Source organism: Aspergillus pseudonomiae (genome assembly GCF_009193645.1).
Source record: "Aspergillus pseudonomiae strain CBS 119388 unplaced genomic scaffold BDV37scaffold_99, whole genome shotgun sequence".
In the NCBI taxonomy this organism is placed as follows: domain Eukaryota; kingdom Fungi; phylum Ascomycota; class Eurotiomycetes; order Eurotiales; family Aspergillaceae; genus Aspergillus; species Aspergillus pseudonomiae.
In genome coordinates, this window is record NW_022476091.1 from 23,499 (window position 1) to 50,810 (window position 27,312).

Genomic DNA, 27,312 nt, shown 5'->3' on the forward strand with positions numbered 1-27,312 from the left:
AACCAAATGACGCTCGTAGTACCCATAACATAAGTCTCGTAAAGGTTTCAAAAGAAAAGAAATTGCAAGATACAGACGGGGGAGAGGGAAAGTGCCGAGGAAAGGGAAATTCAATCATTAGCAGACGACGATAGAGACTGTTCAGTGATGTATAAGAAAAGCACAAGACCATGATTAATGGCGGGGTAATCGCATGCATACGACTTCATAAAAACCTTGAGTGACAGTTGAGAGAAGGCATGCCATGTATTCTTTATCTGGAGGGTGAGCTCTCCTCGCGGGAAGCATATATTTTGTTTTTAAGGTCAAGTGCCCTTTGCAGAGTCTCAATATATGTGCGAAATTTCACATTTTCTCGCAGCAAGTAAGATGATTTACGCTCCCAGTTGGCCATCGACTTCGTGGCATTTGGATGTCGGGGAGAAAAGGCCAGGACCATGGCCGGTCGGAGTTCATTATGTCGCTGTAGTTCATCCTCAACATTCTTGACGTACGTCCGCAAAGCCTTCAGCTGGTCAGCTTCAGGTAAATTTGAAGCGACCATACTCTGTTGAGGCGGAGCCCAGTCGCTGATATGTACTCGATCGGCCGGAAGCCTGGGGCGTACGCCACCCTGCTGGTCAATAGAGCTCCGGATGGAACTTTGAATGCTAGGTCGTGCCCCAGACGAAGATGGCGGCGACTTGTTGTTGTTATTCTCCGCCGTTATCAAGGCACTATTGATGACTGCATCACTCCAGCCGTATTCCATATTGCTAACTCCACCAACCAAAGGCTCTTTGGACAACCTTGCACTCCAGTAATTGGCCGTAGAGACGAATTCATGGACAATCTCCGGGGTGCCAGCCTGGAAAAGGTGTACTGCGCCATTAGGTAGACTTAAAGCCCAGACGTGCGGGCGGGACTTAGAGTACCCGGGGGATGGAAGTACGCTTGCAAGGGTTTGACGTAGGAGAAACTTCCTTATCTCCTCGGCGTTCTCTGTCCAGTTTCCTCCCCCCACCACCACTCCACCTTGTGAGTGAGTTTTCGACTTATGCCGAACGGACTTCGTCGATGAATTGAATGAAAACAGACGCATCCAACCCTGTTGTATCACAGCGAAGCATTCGTTCCAATTTCGGTCCTTAGCCCTTTTATCAGCAGAATCTAGGTGTTGCTTATGCTTTAGGCTCCCTTCTTTGGCCCAAGGAGCACCAGCAAGTTGAAGAGTCTCGTCTTCCAGAAGTGGTATGGTTCCCTCAATCTCCTCAGTGCTTGCGATAGAATAAGCAGAGTCCTCCCGGATTATCGCTTGGCTCAGTGCACTAGCGAATCCAATAGATTGCTGATAGTCACCACGCATGTAGTCTGATCCGAATGAGTCTACCGAAGCAGATGTTAACTTGCCCAAAGATTGCTTACTCCAAGTACTGGAGGCAGACGGGCTCCAGAAAGACGACTGCTCCTCCAGGCTGGTTCGGCTGGAACCCATGACGGAAGGAGGGTATAATCTCGCCCGTGACCGGTTTTTGGAAGACCAGCGCGCGGCGCCGTAGCGGGAGTCGGCTGAGCGGCCCCGTGGGTAGATGTCGGAGCCGCTCCTGCTCACGGTGCTGGGGCTTCTGCGTAAACCACCCGGATTAGGAGACAGTAAATGGTTCGATGAAGTTCGAGACGCCTCCCTCTCTACTTGAGCACCGTGGAGTGGGAGTCTCTGCTTCTGAATCGACGTGTAAAAGTCCCTAAGGACGGTTTCGACTTGCTGGCCCCAGGCTTTGTCGGTTCCACTGAATGGCACATTGACCAACGGCCCTGTGTTGGTTTCAGGATCACCTGACAATTTGACGGAGAGATCAGTTCGAGAAAGTCGATTCACGAGCTTCGCTGGCGCATTTGTGGGTTTATCAGCGGCCATGACCCCATGATCGGACTCATCCATAGGCGATGTCAGAGATTCTCGGGCCAACACTTTCGATTTATTGTGAGCGACATGAAGTGATTCAAACCCATCCGGGGCCGCGTCAAACGCCACACGATGTATAGTGGGCATAGTGTTCCGAACAAATTGGCCTTTTGTCATCTTCTGTTCAATATCCGCAAGGTGAAGGTCGGTGTTCAACAGAAGAAGAGAGTAACATATAGTGTGCACAACATCTAGATAGATGGTGGGTTGAGCATTACATCGCACAAGAGCACGGAACATAGAATAAGGGCGGACATACCTGAAGCTTTGAACCCATGGTTAGGGTTGCACTCGCACCATCGTATGGAAAAGGCATCTAGAACTCGATCAACCTGCTGTGTCTCTCCCTTTAATATAAGTCGGGTACATAGACTTCGGAGTGCTGCCAAAATATTCATATTAGACCAATCAAAAAACTCCATGTATGCTTTGCGAATCGTAGCGCGGTCCGGGTCACCGAGCCATGCAGCAGCTGGCTCATTTCCCACAACTTGATCCTGACTGTCGTAGAGCTTTTGAGCCTGTTCTTTTTCTGGGTCTCCTGGTTCATCACCCGGGACGTCATCAGCGCAATCAACTTTGCTTTCCGATATCTCAACGGACTTTGTTTCCGCAGGAGAAACCACGGGTGTGCTGGAAGCAGTGTAATAATTCGAGATATTGGATGTCGATACTTTCAATGAGCGATTGGTTTCCACTGGAGGAGACTTTTGGATGGATTCATCCTCGCGGCCGTGAAGCCTGGGTCCGCTCTGATACTTAACTTCTTCCGATTCTCCTGGATTGATCGTACGTGTTTCCTCGGGATGTTCTACAGGCGACACACTCAAACGCTCAACAACAGGTGATAGTGACGGAACACTGAGGTCTTGTGGCGTCAACTTGTTCCGGACACCACCAGTGCGATCACTCTCCGATTCCGGCCCACTGTCGCGTAAACCAATGACATCCCTAGGAGCCAGCTGTTCTGGCCTGGCTGAAGATGTAGAATCCATTGGATTGACTTTTGGAATATCCTCGTCTCCGATCTTGCTTCCCGGAATCGATGTATCACGTGCACTGGAGGAAGCGGCGGGGTAAAGGCTGTATTTGGGTCTCGGCTCTCTACTTGCAGCATTAAAACTTTCCTTTGGCTTCTCTGCAGGTGAATCAACTCCTTTGTTTTCCTGTTTACCTGGACCTATGTTTCGACTATGGGATTCCGTGGAATGGAGCAGCCCTGGAGCGCCAGCATCTGCAAGATAAGGGTTCATCACCTTCCTTAAACTACTCACGGGGCTAGGTTGTGGCTTCGTGATTTCATGTGGCCTTGAGCCAGACTCTGGGGGGATTAGAACAGGAGGCGGAACGTTCTCAGTTACCGATCTCTTCCGTCGGCGGAAGAATGAAGATTTCTTGTTCACCACTTGATGGGCCCCTTGGCGGACTGTGGTGGTACCCGCCGTGCTACTCTTCGATGGCTGCCGCCGGTCCTTGAGATTTGCTGTGGAACCATTGAAATCCCGTGTATCGTTATCTTGCGAAAATACAAGATCAACCTGATTGTTTTCTGGACCAGTTGTAGAGCTTTTGGATGATCCAAACACGCGCCGGAAGAAGCCCGGACGTTCCTTGGTCGGAATTGGGTCAGAGGGCGGTGGACACATAGGCTTGTTGAATGATATCGTAGGACTTGGGGCCGGCGGATCAAACGATGCTACCGGTATAGCCGGGGGAGGTTCCAAAACAGGCGCACCGAGTTGGGCCAAATCATTGTCACGGCCGCTCATGGCTGCAGTACCTTTCGTCCGTGCCGACTTCACACTGTTCCGTCGAGAAGCTACCGGTGTGCGCGAAGACTGAGGACCCAAAGTTCCGGGATATTCACCTTGCGATGAAACTTGGTGCTTCCTTGGTCCACCTGGAATACTCGGTGTAGGGGCCGCGTCGGCTCCGTCGAATGATACTGGATCATAATCAACTGTTGTGCCCGTAAACGGAATGATCGGCTGTCGAGTGCCGAAGTCAAAGCTTGCGGAACGTCGCTCAGTAGCCAGGTCTGCCCGATGGTTTCCTGAAAGGGGTGGGCCAAAATCCATGTGTAAAGAGGAGCTCCCTTTGCTACCTTGTCTAGTTCCGCGAACCCCAGAGGTGCCACCTCCTGAGTTGGAGCGGTAATCGTATGATTGTCCGCGCGAGCTTGGACCTTCTGGGCTGCGGGCACTACCAAATCTTTTAAGGTTGGAATTGTAATTCGAGCTGCTAGTACTCCGACGTGCCCTCCCCTGTTGAGTCCCGTATCGACCAGCTGTATCATCAGGGTTGTAGTCTGGTTCTGATGACAGAGACGATGAAAAGGTATGCCCGCGATAACGACGTTGGGTTAGAGAATCTGGCGAACAACGGCCATATAGGTCTGACTCAAAAACGGAGTTGAACAGGCGGTAGTCATCCAGTATGGAGGCATTGGAGGATGCAAACTGATCCAGCGACAGAAGCATATTATCAACGATAGAAGTGCGAGCGGCATGTTTGGGTGACAAAGATAAATCATGGGGATCTCGCTCATCACCAGAGTCCATGCCGTTATTTGTGTTATCACCAGCATTGTATTCGTCCAGAAAAGTTTCGCGCACTGGCGGGCGAGACTGGGTCATCCTCGTAGCTTTGTAGTTGGATGCCGCAGAAGGTGTACTCGGGGGAGAATTACTGGCATGCATCTCGGAAAGTTGTTGAGACATTATTCCTGGACTGTCTGATCGCGGGGATAGGCTCAATGAAGATAATGTAAAGCCTGCAGTTCTGGCGATCGCCGAGGTCGTGGAAGAGTTCTTCTAATGCGAAAACTGTAGGCAGATGTACCTTTATGGAATTGATCTCAAGTTATACAAAGACACCGGCTCCTTGCGTCTTTATATTCCGCCCGTTTCTTATGAGAATCCAATGGATTCCCTCTTGTTGGACTGTAAGGGTTATATCTTGAACGCTAAGCGGGCCGTCTCCAAGGCAGAAAGCAGAGGGTGGTATGTGTCATCTGTCGGTCATTGCGCAGGGATCGGTTGGAGTGGACGACGGATGTTGAAGACCCGAGGTCGAAGAAAGCGTGTGACAGTCAATTGAAGATTGAGTAAAGCTATCGTGCGAATTGTCATAAGCTTGGGAAGCAACAAAGCTCCGTCAGTATCATGTTGTACTTAAGTATCACCAGGCATAGGTAGCGCAACAAAAACATACTAGGAAGGGGAATGGAACCAAAGGACCAAAGGCAGGCGGGGATTATCAGGGTACGGCAGGAACTGTGGGTATATGTTGAACCACTGTGGGGGGGGATGGTTTTTGTCCCTTTTCTGTTCAGTTCCTGAAAGAAGAAAACTAGGTATGATAGAACTAGTGGTTGTGAAGGGGGAAAGGTTGAAGAGCAGATGACGGACCACTTCATCCCCAAAGAAAAAAACGTGACAGGGGAGGGTGGGAAAGGTTTACCGGATATAATCCATGATCAATTCCCAAATCAAAAGGAAAGACACTGGAACTGAAAGTGTCGTACTAGGCGGTACTAGTGCCGATGGTCAGGGGCAGCGGGAGTCTTGGCCAGAACCACACACCTCCTACAGGATGCCCAGTAGTACGACTAGTGGTTGAAGTATCTCAACGGGGCGAGAGAGAGAGAGAGAGAGGGAAGTGATTTCTCTGTCGGGCTCAAAGTTTCAGATAAATCCTTTTTTTTTTTTTTTCCCACTCTTTTTACTCCCACGAATCCAATCCAATTAATTCCCCGGTCGGTTGCACCAGGCCCTCGTAGTTAGTCAACTAATCATTATTTAGCCAACTACTCCGTACTCCGTACTTATGTACTACTAGGTACTAGGCAGACTAGCCCATACTGGATTACTGGATATCAGATGCCCAAGGCATTGAGTATTAATTGGTTATTAACTGATTATCCAGGTCTCGGTTTTACTTGAAAACTCCGTACTGTGAAGTCAAATCCAATCAATCTTATGAGGTCCTCCATCCTGACCTGTTGCTGTGATGTGGGCCACTACCTTGTGGATATAGTACTAGTGTTCTACTCTGACAGGTGTACTTTCCTGAAATCCCCGATTTTTTTCAACAATTTGATGCAAGATACGTAGAATGACTTAAGAAAGAACTTCTCCTCTGGCTAAAGAAAAGAAAATAAGAGCAAGGCACACACACACACGGGAGGGAGAGAGGGGAGGTGGGGAGAGAGATCCCCAGTCCTTTAGACTAATAGACTCAATAAACCTTGGATTGGTGAATATTATGTATCACTACTCCGTACTTCCTAACTCCATCTTTTCTGATTTCCCTTTAGTGGAGAACGGCTATGTACTGTACAGGTCAAATAGTAGATGTATTATTTTATTGAAATTGCCCGAGAGCATATAGATCTTGGTGACTAGCAAATAAATGAATAACTATTTGTTTGTCTACATTGAACGAGAACCTAATGAACCTTCTGAGCATAAGACTGGTAATGACTTTCATCGGAGGAGATCAGCATAGGAGGTCTTGGTCAATGCTGTGGGTTTAGAGATCTGCTTATCCGCAGTCATGAGACGAGACCTGTCATTCGGACGGCCTTTTTCTCCTGTATCTGCATATGTAGATGTATATCAATACGAGAGTCATATCCACCAGTGATTGATAACCGTTCAATTAGTTGCAAGTTGCAATATATCACGGGCCGCTAGTTGATCCGAAAGCACCAGCTGGCGGATGACATAACCTTTGAATGAGAGTCTTCCCCCGACTCCATGCCTCGGAAGGGGTTCAGGAACCACCAATACTCATAAAATACATGCTATCCAGCCCTTCCTCAGACATTCTGTGTCCCAGGGCTCTCTCAAACTGTGCAAAAAATGAATCCTCACATATCGGTTCCCCGCCAGCATGCCAGTCCGTCTAACTTCGGCGGCACACCTGCAAGCCGTGGATCTAGCATCCGGATGCCGCGTTTTTTCAAAAGGTGCGCTCTTTGAGAACTCCTGTGGGCTAGAAGATAATGTCAACACGGAGTATGATATTATGAATCATTTGCGGTAGGCGATTACTGATCCGAACCTCATGCTGGCCACAGGATGTTCAAGTTTCCACAGATGGACTTTGAAATGGCTATATGGGAGATGACATCACTGCTAATCGCTCCTAAGAAAGTTTTCAAATCCATCTACTACCATGTGAGTGTGGCCTTAATTGCTGGTCTTCTATAGTGCAGGTGTGCTAATTCTACCTTATTGTAGAAACGTAGGTACCTACAAACCCAGTAGTCACAACCTGATTGATGAGGAGGCGACGGGAGAAGTGTGTACTCTCACAGCAATAACACCATAATAACCTGTCGCTTTGTCTTCACAGAAACCAAGAATACCTGGCATCGGCCTGATCCCTCTTTCACATACCTACTTTCCTTCTTCTTGCTCCTCACAGCCCTCGCGTGGGGTCTCGCATATGCACCGTCTTTCGGGGCTATTGTCCGCCTGTCTCTACTGTTCATCTTTCTCCATTTCATCGGGTCCTCACTGCTGGTGTCAACAATAGGATACTTTGCCATCGGGCGACTTTTCGGTCCAGATGGAGCGGCATCCTCCTTCTCTGGGTTGCGAGGCGGACGTGGACGGAGACGTGGTGCAGCACAAGGCTTGTTCGTGCAACCGGGTGAAAAGGATCAATTGGAATTTGGATATTGCTTTGATGTACATCTAGGGTGCCGCCAAGCAAGTATTTGAGCCGAGCTAACCATTAAAATTAGGTATCTAACCGGGCATTCTTCCCTCTCTACCTTCACCTGTATGTCGTTCAGTTCCTTCTCCTGCCGCTTCTAACGCGCAGTCCGAGCAATTTTCTCGCCACGTTCCTCGGGAACACGCTCTATCTTTCCGCCTTGGCCTATTACACATACATTACCTTCTTGGGGTACAATGCCCTTCCGTTCTTGCATAATACTGAATTGCTCTTGCTCCCCATCCTCGCGTTCGCGATTCTGTGGCTTGTGAGTTTAATCGCGGGATGGGGCATTGTAGCGCAAGGAGGTAGCGTGGAAGGGCTTTTCTGGGGCGCCTAATATCTGGAACCCCACCAATGCCCCTTCGCATTGGACGAACATTCTACTGTACCTTTAATCAAGCAAGGCGTTGGTGTATATGGTGACGTTCTCGATGACTTTCATATTCAGGTTCATTTGTACCGTTTTGTTTGCTTTAAGGGATCTGAGCGTAGGGATAGACTACCCTTTCCTATATATTGCGTTTATTGGAGAGAAAGCCTATTGCTGTATAGAAGTTCTCGGCATTACATATATCAATGTGTGTTTGGTTTTTGGGTCTGGAGCTTCAAGTCTAGACAGACCCGCGCTGGAGATTATCTATTGGAATCGTATTGTTCGTCTTGAAACGAACAACCTATCTAGGTAGTTTGTGTACAGTACATATAATCTCGTCAGTAGCCGGTTAGCGCTATACTCAAACTATGTTTCTATCTATCTTTGAATAAAGCCACCCCATATTCCCCATCAAAGACTCAATATCCAAGCCAAGGCAAGCTGTTTTGTTCTTTTATTTTTTCTTTGGACCACCTTTTTTCTTCACGTTCAGCTTTGCCTCTATCTCTGCAGCCCGCTGCTTGGCTAGCTCTGCCTTCTCTTCTTTCTCAGCCTCCTTCCGTAACCTTTCTGCCTCTCGGCGCTCCCGAATGATAGCCAGACGAGCCAGATCTGCACGTGCCTCCTCTGTTTTACCCTCCGCGTGCAACTTCAGGTAGCGTTCACGTTCCTGCTGAGCCTCAATGGCTTCGCGCTCTCTCCTGGACAACTGCGACATGTCTTGGTCCGGGTTCGAGTCCTTTAATTGCGAGCGAGACTTGGCCGTGTGATTCGGATTTGAGGGCAACTCTTCATCCTCATCACTGCCCCCGCCATGTTCTGACTCCGAATCAGATGGTGGTAGATCGCCAGGCTGGACTTGATTCCGTTTCGCTATAGCAGCTTGCTTCTTGGCTTTGGCTGCTGCTCGGCGCTCCTCGCGGGTCATCTCTGGAGCTGCAGCAGAGCTGGATCCAGGTTTAGTATCTTCATTTGAAGATTCTTCTCCTGATTCGGACACTTCCTCCTCCTCGTCGCCCCCCTCCTCCTGTGAGGAAGATGCGGCATCGTCGTCTGGTTCCTGTTCCATTGTCGTACGTTAGGAGTCCAGCTTCTAGCATAAATTGTGTCCGTAACCCTGCCGTGGCTTAACGTACTCTCCATAGACTGACAGGATTACCGTGTTTGTCAACTGGTTGAACATCGCGACTAAAGTGTTTCCCACCTGATTTGAAAGTATCCGTCAGCCTAACATTACTCTCCTAGCATATAGTATAGGACGAATCCCGGATATTGCGCCTACCTCCTCGCGAAGGCTTGGAGAACTTTCCACGGCCACGAGGCGCCATGATGTGAGTGATCGGTGTGCAAGGGGCCAGCCAGGATATTGAATACAACGTAAAGCGCCAGAGTCTCTGGGATATATATTTAGATCCAAGGCAATATACCTTGAAGAGATTTCTGTGATTATACAACTGTCACTGACTTTGAAAGACAGAGCGGGGAACAACGGCTTATATGTATGTGCATACAACAACTTATCCCCAGAGGCGCTTCCCAGTGTTAATGCTTCACCATATAAAACGAAAATACAGTGGCAATGAGGTAGACCACTCTATGCAGAGAAAAGGAGTTGAATCACAAGGTAAGCAACCGAGTGGTGAGGAAAGACAGAAGACAGACAGTTGAGTCACGCAGACGATGGAATTTCTATGGTAGGGCGGGGGAATCAAATGATAAAATCAATATCCTCAGGCATCAATAAATGTGACCCACCCTGCGTACTTCCATCAGCACCAGCCATATTACCAATTCTAATGCATGCATCTACAAATCATCATCCATCATGCACACTTCGTAATTCCTAGACAGGTTATACATGATCAATCTATATACAATCGAAAATTTACAAATCTGTCACACACACATATATATTATGTATATTACTCTATTTTATGGCGTCATTGAATTCCTATATAGACGCTGCGCATTTCCCAACAACCTCACGACCGTTGCCAGGAGAGCCCCAGTTTGGCTACTCTCGCTGCAAACAAAGTCATTGCACCAGCAACAACTGCACTGCCCATGAACATTTGAGCATACAGATAATGCCCCTCGTTTAGTTGGATCAATGCTCCGGCGATCGGAGACCCGATGAGAGCAGCGACGGCCACCACGCTGAGCACCATTCCCATCCTCACACCAGTCTTTTTCAGATCTGTCGTGAGGGTACTCAGTGTCGCAGGGAATAGAGATTGGATACCCGCCGCAGCAAGACCATAAAATGCGCTAAAGGCGTACATACCCCCCGGGCTGCTCACGGCAGCCCAACAATATGCAACCACGCCGGTAGCCAGGCTACAGGGAATTAGCAAGTTCAATGGCCCAGTATACCAGTCAGCCATGAGGTTCGGAATCAGCCGGCCTAGAAGTCCAACGCCATTCATAACTAGGAGTACATCGATCGAGGTTGACTGAGAGACATGGATGATATTGCCGGCAAAACTACCAATGTAGAAGAAGCCGACATAGATACCCCAGAAGTTGAGGAACATGCCAATGGCAAACAACGCGTAGGAAGGTTCCTTGAAGGCGGCCCATTCAACGAGCGGACCACTTTGGCGCGGTGGTAACCTTTGCTTCAGAAAGAGCAAGCAAGGCGTCAGGGTGCCCAAAGAAATAAAGCCGAGGATTCGCATGGTCCATCCATATCCGATCCGAGGCAGCAAACGCATAACAACGGCGGGAAACACCAAGCCCCCAGTTGCCGATCCAGATGCCACAATCCCCATGGCAATCGAGCGCCTTTTAGTGAAATACGTAGGTACGAGGGCAATGGTAGGGCAAAACATGAGCCCACAGCCAATTCCTTGCCCGACGCCTTGCGCCAAGAACAACTGCCAGTACTTAGTAGACAAAGACGTCATGAAAATGCAAAACAGCTCCAGCGCCGCTCCCAACACCAAGGTGGCCTTGAAGTATCCAGCGTCGGTTGCACGACCAGAGAAAGTCCCAATAAAAAATAGCAAGAAGATTTGAATACTTCCTACCCAGGAAATGTCAGACGGGGTATGCCCTAATGTTTCAGTATAGTAGGTTTGGAAAACGCCAAAGCTATTAATGTAGCCCCAAGTGTTGAAAATGACAAAGTGACCCAAGGCGACTTGAAACCAGGCCAGGAAACCACCATCGGGCGGAGGCCCAATTTCTCTATTCGACTCTCTGGTGCGGACCAGGGACAATGTTTTTGAAGCCAACGCACCGACGTTGCTGATGTTTGTGGGTGTCTTGGAGAGCTCTTTTGTCCGGCAGTGATCCACGTTTGACTCTTTGTCGCCGAGAGCCTTTCCAACGCCGCTTGTACTCTCATCTCGACGTATGCCATCTCTTCCGTTGATCGTGGGTTGAGGATAACTAGTGCCATTGGGTGTTTTGTCCAGCATACTTGCTAGTTGGCAAATCAGAGAATGGCCTAGCAACGTATAGACTTGAGGTCGGCAAGTGTTAGATACGTTTCTGGGCTCTCGAGTGATTGAGCTGTTGTTTCACAAGGGAGACCTTGCCATTGATCGAGTTCTGTACAGACCGATACTCAAAATTTGTGCACATAGGGTTTGGAAGCAGATCTACCGACAAGATCTACCGACAACCCAGAGGACTTAAAATTATGTGACAAAAGTGGACGGAAAAAGGCCGTGTTGTCATGCGCGGCTTGTTCGCCGATGCCATTAGTACCGACTCGTAATAGGGCTCAGGACCAGTGGGGAAAACCAATGACTTTTATGAGTCTATCTTTCACTTTTTCCCTTTCCCTTTTTCTTTTTCCGGGTCAAAGCAAACTTAGCGCTCTATGGAACCTGCCGCGGGGGCGGATTAATAAGAGGGATGAATAGAACCGCTTCGCACAGAAGTCCGAGAAGCAGTAATGGGGATAGCCTACTTCGGAGTAAGGGCAACACTCAGCCTACGGAATAGACTACCGAGGGGGCGAAAAGGGCAAACGGTGTTGGCCCCAATTTTGTATCATTAGAATGTACTTACAGATATATACAGTACTTCTTCTACCCCACAATTTCGGAGATGCTACATACCAGTACTATAATATATAATATATTTTGATATTGAAATGGGGTCACTACAGTATCCCGCTAGAGTTTTCATCCTTGAGTTTTAGCAGAGCATTAACTTAATCCTGTTCCTATACGATTCTCATCTCTGGTCTATCTAATCTCTAACACATTATAAAACAGTGGCCGAGCAAATCCATCTATGACGTATTATAAAAAGGACAGTGAAAGAGCCAAGGGAGGCAATCAAACTCTGCGACTAACCGACGAAGGATATGGGGTAAAAAAAGAAACAAAAACTCCCACCTAGCCAGGTTGTGCTACAACTTCGCTAACGGATGTTCTCTAAATAACGACAATGCCAGAACCCCATCACGACGCCTCTAACAGATGGCCACCGTCAAAAGTATCTGTCTCCTCTACGCCTCTAGAATATTATGATCTTTTAGAATAACGAACATCTACCGTCGATGTTCTGTCATGGAAAGCTGGCACTCATGTCGGACCTCAAGTCGCACGAACATCACAGACCAAAGAAGAACGTCTGCCGGTATCAGTAGTCTTGACTGGAGCTATTATTGAGCATTGTGACTGTCTCAATCACGTCAGCTGGCTCCAACAGATGCCAACTGGCAGAAGTCTGTTTCGAACTAGCACCGACGGTTACAGAATAGACATGATCTTGTGGGAGGTCGAACTTTTGAAGGGCCCGAAACATATCTGAGACAGATTAGCTACGATCCCCATTAGCCCGCGAAGAACCAGACTAGACATACCTTCATCAGTAAAGTCGTCCCCCGAGCAAAAGATGAATTCAGGAGCCTGTCCAGGCCCAGTCCCGTATTCGTTGACCAGTCGGCTTGCGATGAACCCTTTGTTGACAAAAGTCGGGCGAACCTCTAAATTGGCCTTTCCCGCCATGACCTCCACGTCCCATCTTTTACCTACAGTCTCCTCTAGATGTTTTCGGCACTCACGAGCCTGGAATGCACCATACTCAGGGTCTGCACGCCGATAATGCCATGTCAAAGCAACCCGCTTCCTCTCAATGAAAGAGCCTTGAGTTCGCTCGGTGTAGTGCTGGAATATCTCCATGACCTCCTTCTGCCATCCCATGTTCGATCGTTCGGCCAGATTCTCCCAGTCATCCGAGCGTGGCTTCCGGATGAAGCAACCGTGTTCGGCACTCAATCCTAATTCGGGTATATGACCCATCCATTCATCGAGAAAGGCTTGATCGCGCCCACTGATGATCCATACTGCATTGCGGGAGTCTGCGGCTAAGGTTTTGATGGTCCGCAAGACGCGGTCGGATGGTATAGCAGCTTGTGGATCTTTGACAATTGGGGTAAGTGTACCATCATAGTCGAACATGAAAAGTCTCTTCCGTGCCTTACGATATTGCTTTAATAACTTGGCTCGATCGAGGGCTGGAGTCGCCACAGATTGGTCAAACGAAGAAAGATTGGTCAGCAAACGAGAGAGATATTGTGTGGACCAAGCCGAGACAGTGTTTGTTGTGACATGCTTGTAGAGCTTCTGATGGCTTGCCTTCCTATCGCCGGGGGACATCGTCAAGGCCTGATTAATGGCCCCAGCTACGCCTGCCGTGTCCCACGGATTGATATGGATCGCACTTGAGAGGGTCCCAGCAGTTCCGGAGAATTCGGAGAGGATCAAAGGACCGTGACTTTGCTGTTGGCAGATGATATACTCCAAACTGGTTGTGTTCATGCCATCTCGAACAGTGGTGATCAGACCGACGTCAGCCACGCGCAGCAAGGCGAAATACTCAGGCTGGGAGAGGTATTGCGGGTAATACTTGACAGGAGAGAAGCTCAAGGACCCAAAGCGGCCGTTTATGGTGGAAACAAGATTGGATATCTGACTTGCAATTTTGTTCTCCTCTTTTTCCTCTTCGACACTAGTCGGACTGGTCACCTGGATAAGCACCACCTTGTCACGCCATTCCGGGTACCGCTCTAGGAACACTTCGAATGATTGTAACTTCTGAGCCACACCACGGACACTATCCAACCGATCGCGGCCGACAATAATCTTCTTCCCGGCGTAAAGCTTGCGTATCCCTATCACAGCGTTCTCGATCTCAGAGGAACCGAAAGCAATATTCTGGATGGCCTTGGCGTCGATACCGATAGGGAAGACGTCAACGGCCACGTGAGCGCCATACGCATCAACGCCGGCAGAGTTGGAGTCAAATCCAAGCACCCGAGTGCAGCAGGATGAAAAATGGCGAGAGTATGAGAAAGTTTGAAAACCAATCATGTTCGCACCCAATACTCCGGTAAGCACCTCCTTGCGCTTAGCTAGACAGCGCATAAACTCGCTACTGGGAAATGGGGCATGTAGGAAGAAGCCGATGTAGATGTTTGGGATCCGCTGCCTCAACATACTGGGCAAAAGGAAAAGATGGTAGTCATGGATCCAAACAATATCGCCTTCCTGATATTCTTTCAGAATCCGGTCTGCAAATAACCGATTCATTCGTACGTAATCCGCCCACCAGTTGCGCTCAGATCGGCCATCTGTGGGGCCATGCTGCTTGTAGTGCAGGAGAGGATACAGCTCCCTTTCTGCGTATCGCCTCCATCTACCTTGATCCTCCAAGGAGATCGTATCCTCCGGGGTTTCTGTCTCGGCCGACAGCCACACGGGGACAATTTTACCGTAGCGCCCAGAGTCTAACTGCTCATCTAGTCGATTTCGATCGTCCTGACTGACTGTGAAACCATCTAGGAGAGGATGGCTAGGTGGCCGTTGATTGGCGTCCACAGGGACAGGAGCGGCCGCCTTATTGAGGGGTTTTGCTGTACCATTAGCTGCAGCTGGCAGCTTGGCACTGGTGTTTATGGGGATTTGCTGCAATGGCACTGTGTCCTCTGGGACTGGTTCTACTTCACCGGTCCAGCCAACGAGCGTATGAGACCAATTAGTATCCTCGGAACCTAGATATGCCAAAGAATCAAATAGTGCCGAGGTTCCCGGACGGGGTTTGAGCTCCTATTGACTGATTAATCTACCTGAAGATTCTGCTAGGCCATAATATGGAAATGAGGGTACTACTGGATAGATAAACGGGGAATACACACCCAATAAGATCCCCGCCGGTAGTAAACTTTGTATGGGATACAGAAGGCGGCACTGATGATTCGCCCAGAGAGACGCAAACCTGGGTGTTGTTGACGTAGATCTTCCTCCAGCACTTTGGGTGTCTCCCTTAGACTCAAACGACGCAAGAGTTCGATTCTCGACCTCACATCCTTGGCTGCCTGAGCAGGAGTGGTAGGGGTAGCATTTGACGACTCCGAAGACGCCCTTTCGCCAGGAGCTACAGCGAAGTACGAAGGTGTATCGGTAGCTAAAGATTGGTTTTTCTCCCCACCCGGAATAGGCGTGGCAGTTGAGGCCTTGGTGTAAGCCTCTTCACCTAGAGCTTTGAGGCCCGGACCAACCAGAACCGGGTCAGGTTGGTCACGGGGGGTCTTTGCAGGAGTCGTCTTTTGTTCGGTGGACATGCTCAGGTATAGATAAAACAAGTAATGATGCAAGGGGTAAAGGCGGATGACAGCGGGGCGAGGAACTAATCAGCTACTCGATCTGAAGTTTCCAAGACTAGTCAGAGAAACGACATTGTCTTCGAACTTCGGTGTACAAGATCGATGATCAACAAGAGGGGTGTGGGCAGGTTGTAGGACGTTTAGAGTCGCAAGTACCTCGGAGAAATGGAATGGGAGAGATAGATAATGCTAGTTTGGTGGGGGAGAGGGGGGGAAAACCGCGAACTATGCCCTGGACGGCAAAACGACAATCATTGAACTGCTGGGGGCTGTGGGAGAGTTAGAACAGCGTAAATAAGGAATTGTTGCTGAACGAGTGGTGAATGGGTTCCTTCACTCTTTCTCTCTCTCTCTCTCTCTCTCTCTTTTTATTCTTCAACAAGAGTGAAAGAGTGAGGGAAGGGGAGACGGAGTGGGGGGGGAGGGAAGAGAGAGAGGGAATGGGTCACTGACTGGAGGGTTGACGGTAAGTTTGTAGAAACCGAGGGGCGGACCGTTTAGAAGTCACAGGCGGTGAAGACCTGAAGAACGTGGTTTCAATCGCCTCGCTCGGCTGTTGGCCGCTTAATATACTCAAGCAATAGGAAGAGCTGGATTGTTCACGAGCTAGGGAAGAGAGACATGAGGGATATAAGGTAGAACGGGAGAGAAGGAGATAGAGAGAGAGGGAAGACCAAAGCAAGGACGGTGATGGGCCACACGCGCCCCCCCAAAACGGACTGTTCCAGGCCGGTGACTCGGAGAGAAAAAGCAAACATGTACGAAGTCCCTGCCTACCTTAATTATCTTAGTTATCTCGGGAACAATTATAGTATCATGGTACTATAAGTACCCAACCAGACATAGTCTGCCGAGTATGCAAGTCCCATAATGATGGAATTAATCTTTCAATTCAAATAACCGGTTTCACGTTCGTACCCTACGATACCGGAGTGGATGATGCGATCCATGAAATTTCTCTTTATCATGTCCTTTCCCCGCCAACATCACACAGGTACGTCATTACCCGAATGCTTGAGATAAAATCTTCTCCTTTTCTGAAAATAGGCAGAGAATGACTGCAGAATGATGACCTGCTACGGAAGTACGAAGATGAGTCGGGTTGTCCCCGACCTACAATCTAGATGTCATGCTTGTGATAGACCTGTCTAATACTAGCACTACGGAGTAGTAGTACTACTAAGAATAAGTTGTTCCTAGTACGTAGCAATCATCTCATCGAATCGTCGAGGCCCAATTATGTAATCAATCACTGGCGCACGCTGTTAGGGCTGAATCTACCACGTGAAACGGATTTGTTTAACAGGTGCACGGGATCAATCAGGTGCCTGTGTAAACTGCCATTAGCAAGTTTGTTTCGTCTCTTGGTTTTTTGCATCACTCATTCATCCGATCGCCTCGTCATCCTCCTGCTTTTCCATAATAATAACTGCTTAAGTTTAGAACGTTGCCTTGGTCCGGTATATGCCCCGGATTCTCGCCAGTCATTTGCAATGCCTCGATTGCCCAGTTGTTCGCGCGACCACGCGCTCCTACCTCTCTGTCGGTCTTCCCTCTGCTTTCTCTCCCCTTCGGCAGCACGCGTTTCACTCTTCTCAGTCGAGATATCGAGCTGTCCTTGGAACTAGATTCTACTCTAAGGACATGGCTATATTTAAAAGCAGCCTTCCGAGGACTCTCGAGGCCCACCGATCCTCGAATAGGACAAGTTTGGTTCGTAAAGTATTCGACCGGACAGACCTCGCCCGCTCTGTAACTCCGGTGGAGGAAGCCTTGGCTTTGAAACGACCAGGGAAACCGGTTTCTCCAGAAGCTACGACACAAATTGTCTCATCTAGGCCATCGACACGGACAGCAAGTAATATTCGTACCCTGAAAAACGTTCCCGTCAATACCACCCAAACGATCCCGTGTGACCAGATGCGATGGGGTGTAAATACGGAACAATGCCGATGGGAGCAATCCCCATGGATGGATTATGGGGATGCAAGTCGCGAATGGCCTGACGCTTTCCTGCAGCTAGATGCAGAGATCCGCGCACTTGAAGAATATTTGTTACCAACACCCCCTGAGCGGGATAGGGTAAACCATATAGTTTCACAAGTTACAAGCATGCTGCGAGATGTTGTACCTCAAACGCCCCAGGTCATCGGCTCTCGGCGAACTGGCTTTGCGATGAGCCACTCAGATTTGGACTTCATATTGCCCGTGCCAGATCCAGCCCGATCGATCGACAGGGTCCGAAGGCCAAGTCCCACACGGCCACAGATTCTCAGTTTCCATAGTGATCTACTGTCTCGAGTAGAATGTACCCTTCAGCATTGCTCGTCGTTTAGCGGTCGGATTCAATTGAGCGGCAAATGGAACTCTATTCTGACCGCTGTTCACCATGAGACCGGTATACGAGTGCAATTCCAATGCGGCGAAGGCTTGCCCTCTTCTGTTGAGTATATATGCGACTATTATACTGAATATCCTGCGATCCGGCCGCTATACATGGTTATCCGTCTGATATTGGAGGCGCAAGAGTTGTTCGGTAGCCATAAATCATCCATTGGGCCTGATTCTCTCGTGATGCTTATTGTGGCATTTCTTAAGATGAAACATGGCCGATTTCAAGAGTCAAGGAGCTTAGGCCAACAGCTCCTTGCTTTTCTAAAGGTATACGGCTCTGAGGTTGATCTTAGAAGTACCTGTGTTTCCGTGGACCCACCGAGCTTCTTCGATGCAAGTACTGTGAAAGACGCAATCAAAATGTACGATGCAGAGGATTTGCCAGCCCATCTTCGCGGCCAGCGTGCACTTGTAAACCGGAAGAAAACGGCTGCCATGAAGCGCAACATTCCGGCAGCCTCGAGGCTATGCCTTCAGGATCCCGCCAATTACATGAATGATCTCGGCCGCACATGCTCTCGCACCTGTGAGCTCCAGGACGTCTTTTTGCGCGCATATGATCGCCTTAACACATGTCTTGGTGCATGGGAACGGCATACACATGGTGGTTTGAGAAACAGTCTTCTTGCCCCTGTTTTACGAGCAAATTTCGATGACTTTAGCAAAGTGCGAGGGCAGATAACCTAAGCTGGAAGAAGGCCTTCTTGTATATGAGCATTGATGAATCACCTGTATGTAATATAAACACTGTATACTATCACCTAATTAAATGTAGATTTTAAGTCATTGTGCCTATATTAGATGAAGTTGCTCTGTATAATGTTTAAACTTTGTTCCCTGTGACCCTGGGCCAGTTCACAGCGACGAATATTTCTAGTATCGAAACACAAAAAGGAGATTACTATGGACTGGAAAGAAGAAAAAGACAGGCTAAGGATAGAGCGCTTGTAATGCAGAAATATCAGGGAGACAGGTAAAATGTTAGATTAACAGTATTTATTACGAGAGATAGGATAATTCAGACCATTTCCTGTGTAGAAGTAAGAGAAATACGGGCACCAAAGTAACATTGGAAGCCATTCACCGAGCACATCGCGACTAAATATTGTTGCTTCACCAAGATGCTTAAGAGTCCCACAAAGAGAGGTGGATAAATCAGAGGTACGCAGAAGACACGCTGTACATTAATTACTGCTCGATAATCAGCAACCTGTCTGTGATATTGAACAAACTAAAAAGAAGATAACTTACTATATTTCCAACGGTGAAAGTTGGTCCAGTGTGTACAGCCAATTTCCACCTTGTTCTTCCTTTTCCAGCCTAGTTCAAGCAGTTAGTAGGTGGAATTAACATTCATAATGCAGCGAAATATTCAACTAACCAGTCATAAGGCCAAAGAATCAAATGTCCTTGAACCTGGTTCAGAAGGTCTTCCGCTTGTTGTTTATCCATCACCTCATCTGATGCGTGGAACTCCCGTTTTGAGCCCAGAGTTGTAGCTCTTCGTCGTCGTCGTCGTGATTGAGCTGTGGCATTTCGATTCAAAGCCTCCGAATAATCAACGACTGGCGGATCTGAAACCCGCTTCTCATGATCTTCTCCGGATGATCCATTTTCATCATGTCGCCCATTTTGTACGTTTCCAGATGCTGGTGCATCTACCGTCCTCAACCCAGTTATCTTTTCATCTTTAAATGACAGTGTTTCTTGTTGTTGTGCGCTATCTGACCGCGTGCGATCGTGATTTTGGGTATTTGTAGCTTGTCGGAGGTCAGCCTTCTCAGTTGGAGACTGATCCTTCTGACCCATCGCCTGTTCGTCCGCGTTTGGTCCGGCTGCTATTGGGTTTGACTTGGTTGCGAGACCACCTGCAATCAAGCTGGCACCTGTACCAGGCGGGCCAGTTTGCCTAGCATGAGCTGGACGAAATGCCTTAGCACTGTGTTGATTCTGCATCTCAGCAAAACGCTCCCCGTAATCAGTATAGTCCTTATACTCTTTCCAAGACTTCACCTCGCTGTCAGGCATACAGCGAAAAACGCTCCGGAACAATTTCGTATTCTTCTCGGCAACAGCATGCCATGTGTCTAGGTAAAACACGTCGATCACCGGATCTCTCATGCAGTCTTTATCAATGAATACATGTTTCAAGTCTTTGCTCAGTGGGTGCGGGTACTTCGTCATATCGAAATTTTCTTTAGTCGTGGGAACAGCGCCATTGCTACTGCTCTCGGTATCATGTCCTGATACAGCTGGGTTACGAGCAGCTGACAGCCCTTCAACAACTGAATCTGGCTCGTCGACATTATCTGGTAAAATAAACGATGTCTTACGTGCCTCTTTGTCGCAGTTGGCTTCTTGTGGCTGGCAATGTCTCGGTTGCTGGATGGTGCCTTTACCCTCGCTCGCAATGGGAGAGATCAAGACCTCTAACTTGTCACCCAAGAGTTGAGAATCGCGAGCTTCTCCTAAACCGGCTTGCAAAGCAGTACTAAGATGATCTGGACCATACCCGTCCACATCCTTCTTATGTTCTGGGTTGGCAGTCACTCTTGCATCTGCGGTGAGCTTCCTGTTTGACTTGAGATTAGGATTATCACCCTGCTCCCAATCGACATCATGATTGAAGCTGTGTATGTCTTCTGACCGTGAGAGGAACTCGTCTTGTATACGGTGTCGACGCTCGATCATGTCCCTCTCATCCTGTTTTTCCAGCAAGAGTGATTCAGGGTCGAGTCTCTCATGATCTCCTGGTGACTTAGAGCCCTCCTCAGCAATCTGAATCCTTCGCAATTCTTGTTCTGTCGCCATGGAATGTTCCATGAGCTCATCGACATCAATGCCAAGATGCTCCCTCATGAGGCGCATTCTTAGAGTGTGGGGGAACCGTCCGACGAGGTAAGGACGACCATTCATGCTGGACCAGATCATGTCCGTATCACGCACAACGGCTGCTACCTCTGAGTCTCGCGATCCCAGCATGGACCGTTCATTGATGTTTGCAGACCCAATGATTGCAGCTCGGTCGTCGACAACCATGCATTTAGCGTGAATGTAAAGCTGCTCAGTGACAAGTTGTTTGTGAGGGCCAATCTTGCCCCAAGCCCGCAGGCTGAAAAATTGGATGTAATCTTCAGGTTCAATGCCCAAAGCTCGGAGTCGTCCGAATATAGATGTCTCTCCCCGGCAGATGCTACGATATTGGCACATCATGATTAACCGGACACTTGTCCCGCCCTCACTGTCTACCGTATTTTGGAAGCCTGGCATCAGTGGTATGACGATAACAGCACGCCATGCCTCTTTGTTCTTCGCAGCTCGAGTAATCCGCTCTACCAGAGCATCGCCTATCAGGTTCTCGATTTTCCTGCCGTCTATCTCACAGGTGCTCACAAAGAATTGGTTCTCGATGTAGACGAAATGATCCGATTCTTCGATTAACTTGACATAGGCATTCATGATGCTGTGCTCAGTAAGGTCCGACGTACCAGTGGACCATGCGCTGCTCGATCGTAAGATCTGAACTTCACAAGTCCCGTCTAGTCCAAGAGCTTCCAGATCTGCTGCGTCAAAATCAGGCGGAGGAAGTAGAAATGGTGTGGGCCGAGTTGGTTTTCGCTGACGCAGTATATAGTTCCATCGTTGAACAAAGTGGCGAGTGAGATCCCGAGCCGGTTGGCCGACAACATGCATCGATATATCGTGCCAGGGCATTCTGGGGATGACGTTTCGATCATACATCTCTTCATAGGGTTTATCTAAATCGTAGAAATCCTGAACACGTGGGTTCGAATAGTCTTTGCCAGGCCAAAGCTGGCAGTGGTCAGCGTCCTTAGGTCCATCTGAAGTTTCAAATCCTGTCGGTTTGTCGTCCGTGAGAAGATGTTGTGGCGTATCCCACCTTCCAAAACAAAGATCAATACCTCCTACAAAAGCCAAGGTATGATCTATTATGCACAACTTCTCATGATGGGCCCAAAAAAAAGTATTCTGCCTAAATTGATTCGGAGATCTCTGCACAAAGATATTGGGATGCAGATCAAGAAGGGAGAACTTGGAATATTCCGAGTCAATTGGGATGGCCGAGTTGATATTTCGATACATGATGACAAATATCTTGACGCCCTCGCGGGCTTTTCGCTGGAGAAGGCGGTCTAAGCGCCACTTCTGGCTGATCGCAGCTGGTCGCCGCATATAGAGCTCGGGACTAAGCCACCAGTCATGGATGTATATGACATCTTTGGCCTGGTTGATCGCCCGTGACACCATCCACATGTGGTCCCGAGCATCAACTAGCCACTGAGCGAAGCACTGGTGGCGCACTGGAGCAAAACTTTCAAATCTATTTGGCCTTGCCCAAGGGGTATTGTTGACCATAAACTGAATCGAATCTTCAAACTGATGGAGTTGGCGCTCGTTCCTGGCCAACAGCTTGAGTTTCCGCTCTGAATTCTCCAGTCTCAAGGTGTGATGTTGCGGATGCCTTGCCGACTCTTTTGCCGACTTTGCCAGCTCCTTTGCTTTCTGGTTTCGGATACTGATCTTCTGAGTTTGCAGCTTGAAGAAGGGATCTATCAAGAAAACATCGTAGATATTCATTGCCTCGGGGGAATCAACGCAAACGACGTAACTATGTCTGACTAGGAACCACTTTGGTGAATGACGGCTCTTTACCATGGCAGGAGTCAAGGCCCTCCGGAAATCCAGACCTTTCGAGGATTGTATGATCAAATACCCCTCTTTGCCATGATAGCTCCCTTCAGCAGCGAGGCGCACCCCCAAGGCCGACAGCTCCAAGAATTTACACAGACGATTGCTATCAGGTTTAAAGATAAGGAACCGAATCAGCTTTTGTAAATAAGATTCGAGTTTTTTTCTTTGTCTCTCCGGATAACTCTCTTTTTTGCTCGGTCCTGCGTCTGCTGCGCCCGAGGCACCAGCAGCATTTTCTGTATCAGGGTTCGTTACAGTCGACTGTCGCCGAGATATATTACCGGACGATCGCCGCCGTGACTGCTGCCTCTTCCCAGCTCTCTCATTGCCACTTGTCGCCTCGGCTGTGGTTTCATAGCCACCGTCATCTTCTTCGTCCTCCATATCGCTTTCTAAGCCTCGAACCCCTCGTAGGTAAGGAAATGCACTTCGAGGGAATCGTGGAAGATTCTGTGCCCCTTCAGTGTTTCGCAGTTGGATATATTTTTGTGTCCCAAAGTGTAATTTGTACTTTAAATGGAGATTTGCGAAATCTCTCAGCGTTCGATGAATAATCCACTTCATCCGGGTCATGCCGCTTCCATATTCGAGTTCGATCCTAAAGACAAGGTGGCGATCTCCAGAATGAGAATCGATCCTACTATCCGTTACTCGAACCTTGAGCTGCTCAAGAAGAATCGGAATGCGCTTGCTGCCATGCTCATCACGTTGAAACATGCTGGCCAGAATTAGGGCGGCCGGTACTCCCGAGGTCAGCTCGGCTAGCAGTTCGGCCGACTTCGCGTGGTCAACGGTGTTGTCGGTCTTACGTCGCTGTCCAATCAACTTCAATCCGGCCTTAATTTGCCGCCATCTTTGAGCGCTGAGGCTAGAACCACGTTCAGCTCGATGGCGCCTCCAGGGAGCCCCGAGACTCTCGACGTTTTCCGACGGCCCTGTAATGCCAGTAAACCGCCTCAGATTGCTAGGGCGTCTCTCATCCTGATTCGGTTGCGAGTCAATCTGCCGTCCCCCGTAATTAAGCGCGCGAGTGTTAGCAAGCCAGGCACTTCTCCGCCGCCAAGCATTATCGCGATTAAGGCGATCCCGGCCCTCATCCTCTGACACCCCCTCACGTTGCTGCGCGTAGTCTCCAGTATTTCGTCGTGGAAAGAAGTTCGTACGATAGTTTTCAAAGGGGCCAAATGAGCTAGGCAAGTGAAAGGAGGGCCGGCCCGAGGCTTTCGGTGTGTTCGGTTCTGTCTGGGGTGTAGAGTCGCTTTGTTGACGACGCAGCTGCTTCTTCTTCTTCCTCTGCTGCTGCTTCTGCCGGACTTGTTGTTCCCCCGCACTCTCTTCAGCATCAGCATCAATATCGCTCCCTTCCTCTTCTAGCGTGTCGGGGAAACGGAACTCCCCCCTTTCCGAGCCTGGGGTGGTGAGATCATGGTTGGGATGTCTAGCATCCCCGATGGTTGCAGCACTAGCCGAGCGGGAATGAGAGGTGAATGATGGGGAGACTGCAAATGCCTTCAGCTTGCCGAAGATCGATTGCTTGCCCTTCAGATCAGCATCAACATCGTCCCCTGCTATGGAAGAAGGTCTTGATCGAGCAGATTCGACAGGAGGATCGTTCTCAGTGGCTTCGCCGGTAAACTGAACACTTGGACGCCGCGATGATAGCCCATGATGGGATGCCTGTGATTTTTGGCTGAAGGCCTTCTGCTGGCTGTCGAGCGACTCGTTCGGTCGTTGAGGGTTCAAAGATGCTTGTTTAACTCCGGAAAAGCCATCCCATATTTCCCATGAGCCGCTGGCCTCCCCTATATGTGGTTTGCCTCCAGTTTCATCCGTGATAGTATTCGCTCTCCGTTGATCTTCTTCAACAGCAGCCTCCGCCTTTTCCTGATTGTCTGAAGGCGAATACTCAGTGCCAGGGGTACCAGTTGGAGAAGGGAAAGGTGAAGACAGCTTTGGGCCACTCGATAAAATAGGTGGCTCTGGCTTTCCGGGGGTGAGCCGATCAGAGGAGTTTTCAGGAACCCTCAATTCTGAGGGATGGACCGTAGACTCGGTCATGGTGCGTACTAAGGACAAAGCGATGTTAGTTCACTACGGTAGGAGTCGGGGGGAGTTCAATGGGCCTACATAAGGATCAATATGATCCTGTCAAAACTAACCATGGAAACCTCACAGTGAAGTCATTGTAACGCTGTCCGAAGGCGTGATCTATTTGAACAATAAGCCTAGGGGGTAACTGTCAAAAGCTAGGGCGTTAGAACCCAAAAGGAGCGTTGGTGTTAAAACACAAATAGTACGTAGTCCCGAGCCGCAGTGGAGTCTGACCCATAATTTATCCCAATTCGACTTGGAGACAGAGGGGCCCGCTTTAGCGTGGGAACTTGGGAAGGGGAAAAGTCTGGATGCCAAAGGAGCAGTTGGATCTTTGGTTATAAGCAAATTTTGACCATCTCTAAAGGTTTTCTTTTTCTTTTTCTTTATTTTTTTTTTGTTTCCTCTTTACATTGTGTAAAATAAACGGGGAGGTTTGAGAAGACTTGAGGTTGCTTTGACTATGTAAGTGAAGGTTAAGAGGAGGTAAACTTTGACTTGATAATCGTACGTTCGCAGCGCGGATAAACAAGCGGGACACATTGTGGCTGGTGAAGAGAAACAGCCACTGGCTGTGCTCTGTTTTCTACCGAGGTATACTTGATTCTTGGATATAAGGCTAAGGTCACTTCGACTGTCACTCCTCGACCTTGGGACTCAATTGCGCGTTATTCCTCTACCTTCCCAATTCACCTCAACATACCATAACAATAGAAAGGAAGTACAGGAATAGAGAGGAAGGGAAAGAGATAAAGAGAAATGGCAGACCCTTTGAAACCTTTAGATGCCGCACCCCGCACGATTCCGTCGCCCGTATCGCAAAAAACATATCCAGTCGCAGGAATACTTACTACGGTATTTGGCTTAAATGAGTTACCTACCCAGGCTTCAGAGGTTGCGTGCCTTTGGCTGCTGCATCCCAGACTAGCAACTAAAGAAAGGATGGCGGGAATTGCTGCCGCAGTCATCACGGACTGGAATAACCGAATCAAGACTCGCCATGCCAATAGTAGCCAGTCTATAAAAGGCCTAATCGCCGTTGCTTTCGACCAGCGAAATCATGGCACGAGGCTGGTTGATCCCACTGGAAATGAGGCATGGAGACAGGGCAACCCTCGTCATGCGCAGGACATGTTTTCCATCTTTCGTGAGCGCTCCGCATTTCCCAAATGAAGGTGCCCATATCTGATTCATCCGCAATTTAGAGGGCACTGCACGGGATGTTTCCCTTTTGATCGATTATCTCCCACCTTTCGTGTTTCCTCACTCCGAGCACAAGATCACCGAAAACCTCGTACTTGGTATTTCCCTAGGTGGACATGCAGCGTGGAGCTGTATTCTACACGAACCGCGTGTTACTACCGGTGTGGTTATCATTGGTTGTCCCGACTATGTAAATCTCATGGCCGATCGTGCGAGACTGTCGAAGCTCCCAGCATGGACAAACAGTGACCCGCCAGGCTCCCAGTTCTTGGGTTCGGAGGCATTTCCTGAGTCTCTCCTAGACGCCGTCCGTGATTATGACCCGGCCAGTCTGTTCTTGAGCTATTTGGACACGCAGAAGAGTGTCGAGCCTCTGCGGAACCCTACCTTGCCGGAGCCGACGGAGAAAGAGAAGCAGGCTCTACAGCCGCTGTTGGCCCGCTGCCTAGCAGGCAAAAGGATACTGAATCTTTCTGGCGGTGTGGATAAATTGGTTCCGTACCATCGAGGAGAGGCCTTCTTAACTTGGCTGAAACAAGCAGTTGCCCCCAACGGCTGGTTTTCCAATGGTGCGGTGACTCTAGAGGATGTTATTGACGAGAGCGCGGCGCATGAGGTGACGCCCAAGATGGTTGACGAAGCAGTGCGGTTCATTAGTGATACTCTCGCAGCCACTGAGGATTCATTGAAGTCTGGATTTGTTCGTGAATCTAAGATATAACTGAATTATAGAGCGAGTTGAGTGCACATAGACAATGTGATCCTGATCAATACCATCTGTTACCAGCATCTCTGTACTAACATGCGCCCGAGCCCATACCCCTCGAAGGAAGCGGTCTTGCCCACAGGCATTGTTCCATATGGGGACGGTATGTGGATATGATAGTAGATAAGTGTAAAGATTAAGGGTAATTCCAAGCGGCGCTACCTGGTTTAGACGCGTTATAGCAACTACCCAGCCAACCACGAAGGGTCCATTCTGAACTTCCAGAGGCAAGGCTCCCACCTTTTATCTTACGTCTTCGCCAAGGATCATATTGCCTGGGATAACTTTAGGTTTAAAAAAAAAGCGAAAAGAAATCCTCCTTTATGGTATTTTGTGAGACAGTGAGATCGTAAGGGTGTCTGGAGGCTATGCTATGCTCATCACAAACGAAAACCCTTGGTTTTGTAAATACACGGATCCCTGTGCCCGATCCGCGGCTCCCTTGTTCGAGTCCTTATTCCCTTCGAGAGAAA

General features: G+C 48.9%; 9 protein-coding genes across 9 annotated transcripts; 3 read left to right on the forward strand and 6 right to left on the reverse strand.

Annotated features, from left to right (window-relative positions):
- Positions 1 to 131: 131 nt before the first annotated feature.
- BDV37DRAFT_233671 (Sec7 domain protein) lies at positions 132 to 4,868 on the reverse strand. Its single transcript, XM_032080394.1, has 2 exons — positions 2,205 to 4,868; positions 132 to 2,136 (listed from the first exon to the last, which is right to left on the reverse strand). Exons 1-2 carry the CDS (start codon positions 4,663 to 4,665, stop codon positions 254 to 256), a joined length of 4,344 nt encoding a protein of 1,447 aa, XP_031936617.1. The 5' UTR covers positions 4,666 to 4,868; the 3' UTR covers positions 132 to 253.
- Positions 4,869 to 6,810: 1,942 nt separating this feature from the next.
- Positions 6,811 to 8,012, forward strand: BDV37DRAFT_275366 (unc-50 family protein; the record flags this gene model as incomplete). The annotated part of the gene is made up of 4 exons (XM_032085387.1): positions 6,811 to 6,917; positions 7,029 to 7,132; positions 7,307 to 7,644; positions 7,701 to 8,012. The coding sequence occupies 4 exons, from the start codon at positions 6,811 to 6,813 to the stop codon at positions 8,010 to 8,012; spliced, it is 861 nt and encodes a 286-aa protein (XP_031936618.1).
- Positions 8,013 to 8,431: 419 nt separating this feature from the next.
- On the reverse strand, positions 8,432 to 9,753 carry BDV37DRAFT_233702 (PDGFA associated 1 family protein). The gene is made up of 4 exons (XM_032080395.1): positions 9,514 to 9,753; positions 9,331 to 9,442; positions 9,185 to 9,252; positions 8,432 to 9,108 (listed from the first exon to the last, which is right to left on the reverse strand). The coding sequence occupies exons 2-4, from the start codon at positions 9,374 to 9,376 to the stop codon at positions 8,503 to 8,505; spliced, it is 720 nt and encodes a 239-aa protein (XP_031936619.1). The 5' UTR covers positions 9,377 to 9,442; positions 9,514 to 9,753; the 3' UTR covers positions 8,432 to 8,502.
- A 255-nt stretch (positions 9,754 to 10,008) lies between these two features.
- BDV37DRAFT_260870 (putative MFS monocarboxylate transporter) lies at positions 10,009 to 11,840 on the reverse strand. Its single transcript, XM_032083266.1, has one exon. It carries the CDS (start codon positions 11,468 to 11,470, stop codon positions 10,031 to 10,033), a length of 1,440 nt encoding a protein of 479 aa, XP_031936620.1. The 5' UTR covers positions 11,471 to 11,840; the 3' UTR covers positions 10,009 to 10,030.
- A 324-nt stretch (positions 11,841 to 12,164) lies between these two features.
- orlA (putative alpha,alpha-trehalose-phosphate synthase subunit Tps2) lies at positions 12,165 to 16,037 on the reverse strand. Its single transcript, XM_032083267.1, has 3 exons — positions 15,205 to 16,037; positions 12,871 to 15,115; positions 12,165 to 12,814 (listed from the first exon to the last, which is right to left on the reverse strand). The coding sequence occupies exons 1-3, from the start codon at positions 15,628 to 15,630 to the stop codon at positions 12,648 to 12,650; spliced, it is 2,838 nt and encodes a 945-aa protein (XP_031936621.1). The 5' UTR covers positions 15,631 to 16,037; the 3' UTR covers positions 12,165 to 12,647.
- Positions 16,016 to 16,456, reverse strand: BDV37DRAFT_260879 (uncharacterized protein). The gene has a single exon (XM_032083268.1). The coding sequence runs from the start codon at positions 16,428 to 16,430 to the stop codon at positions 16,272 to 16,274; it is 159 nt and encodes a 52-aa protein (XP_031936622.1). The 5' UTR covers positions 16,431 to 16,456; the 3' UTR covers positions 16,016 to 16,271.
- Positions 16,457 to 16,638: 182 nt separating this feature from the next.
- On the forward strand, positions 16,639 to 18,753 carry BDV37DRAFT_275370 (uncharacterized protein; the record flags this gene model as incomplete). Its single annotated transcript, XM_032085388.1, has 2 exons — positions 16,639 to 16,666; positions 17,465 to 18,753. 2 exons carry the CDS (start codon positions 16,639 to 16,641, stop codon positions 18,751 to 18,753), a joined length of 1,317 nt encoding a protein of 438 aa, XP_031936623.1.
- Positions 18,754 to 18,852: 99 nt separating this feature from the next.
- On the reverse strand, positions 18,853 to 25,263 carry pld3 (phospholipase D). Its single transcript, XM_032080399.1, has 4 exons — positions 24,907 to 25,263; positions 19,448 to 24,845; positions 19,318 to 19,386; positions 18,853 to 19,257 (listed from the first exon to the last, which is right to left on the reverse strand). The coding sequence occupies exons 2-4, from the start codon at positions 24,835 to 24,837 to the stop codon at positions 19,251 to 19,253; spliced, it is 5,466 nt and encodes a 1,821-aa protein (XP_031936624.1). The 5' UTR covers positions 24,838 to 24,845; positions 24,907 to 25,263; the 3' UTR covers positions 18,853 to 19,250.
- Positions 24,932 to 26,951, forward strand: BDV37DRAFT_233934 (uncharacterized protein). Its single transcript, XM_032080397.1, has 2 exons — positions 24,932 to 26,017; positions 26,076 to 26,951. The coding sequence occupies exons 1-2, from the start codon at positions 25,630 to 25,632 to the stop codon at positions 26,792 to 26,794; spliced, it is 1,107 nt and encodes a 368-aa protein (XP_031936625.1). The 5' UTR covers positions 24,932 to 25,629; the 3' UTR covers positions 26,795 to 26,951.
- Positions 26,952 to 27,312: the final 361 nt, after the last annotated feature.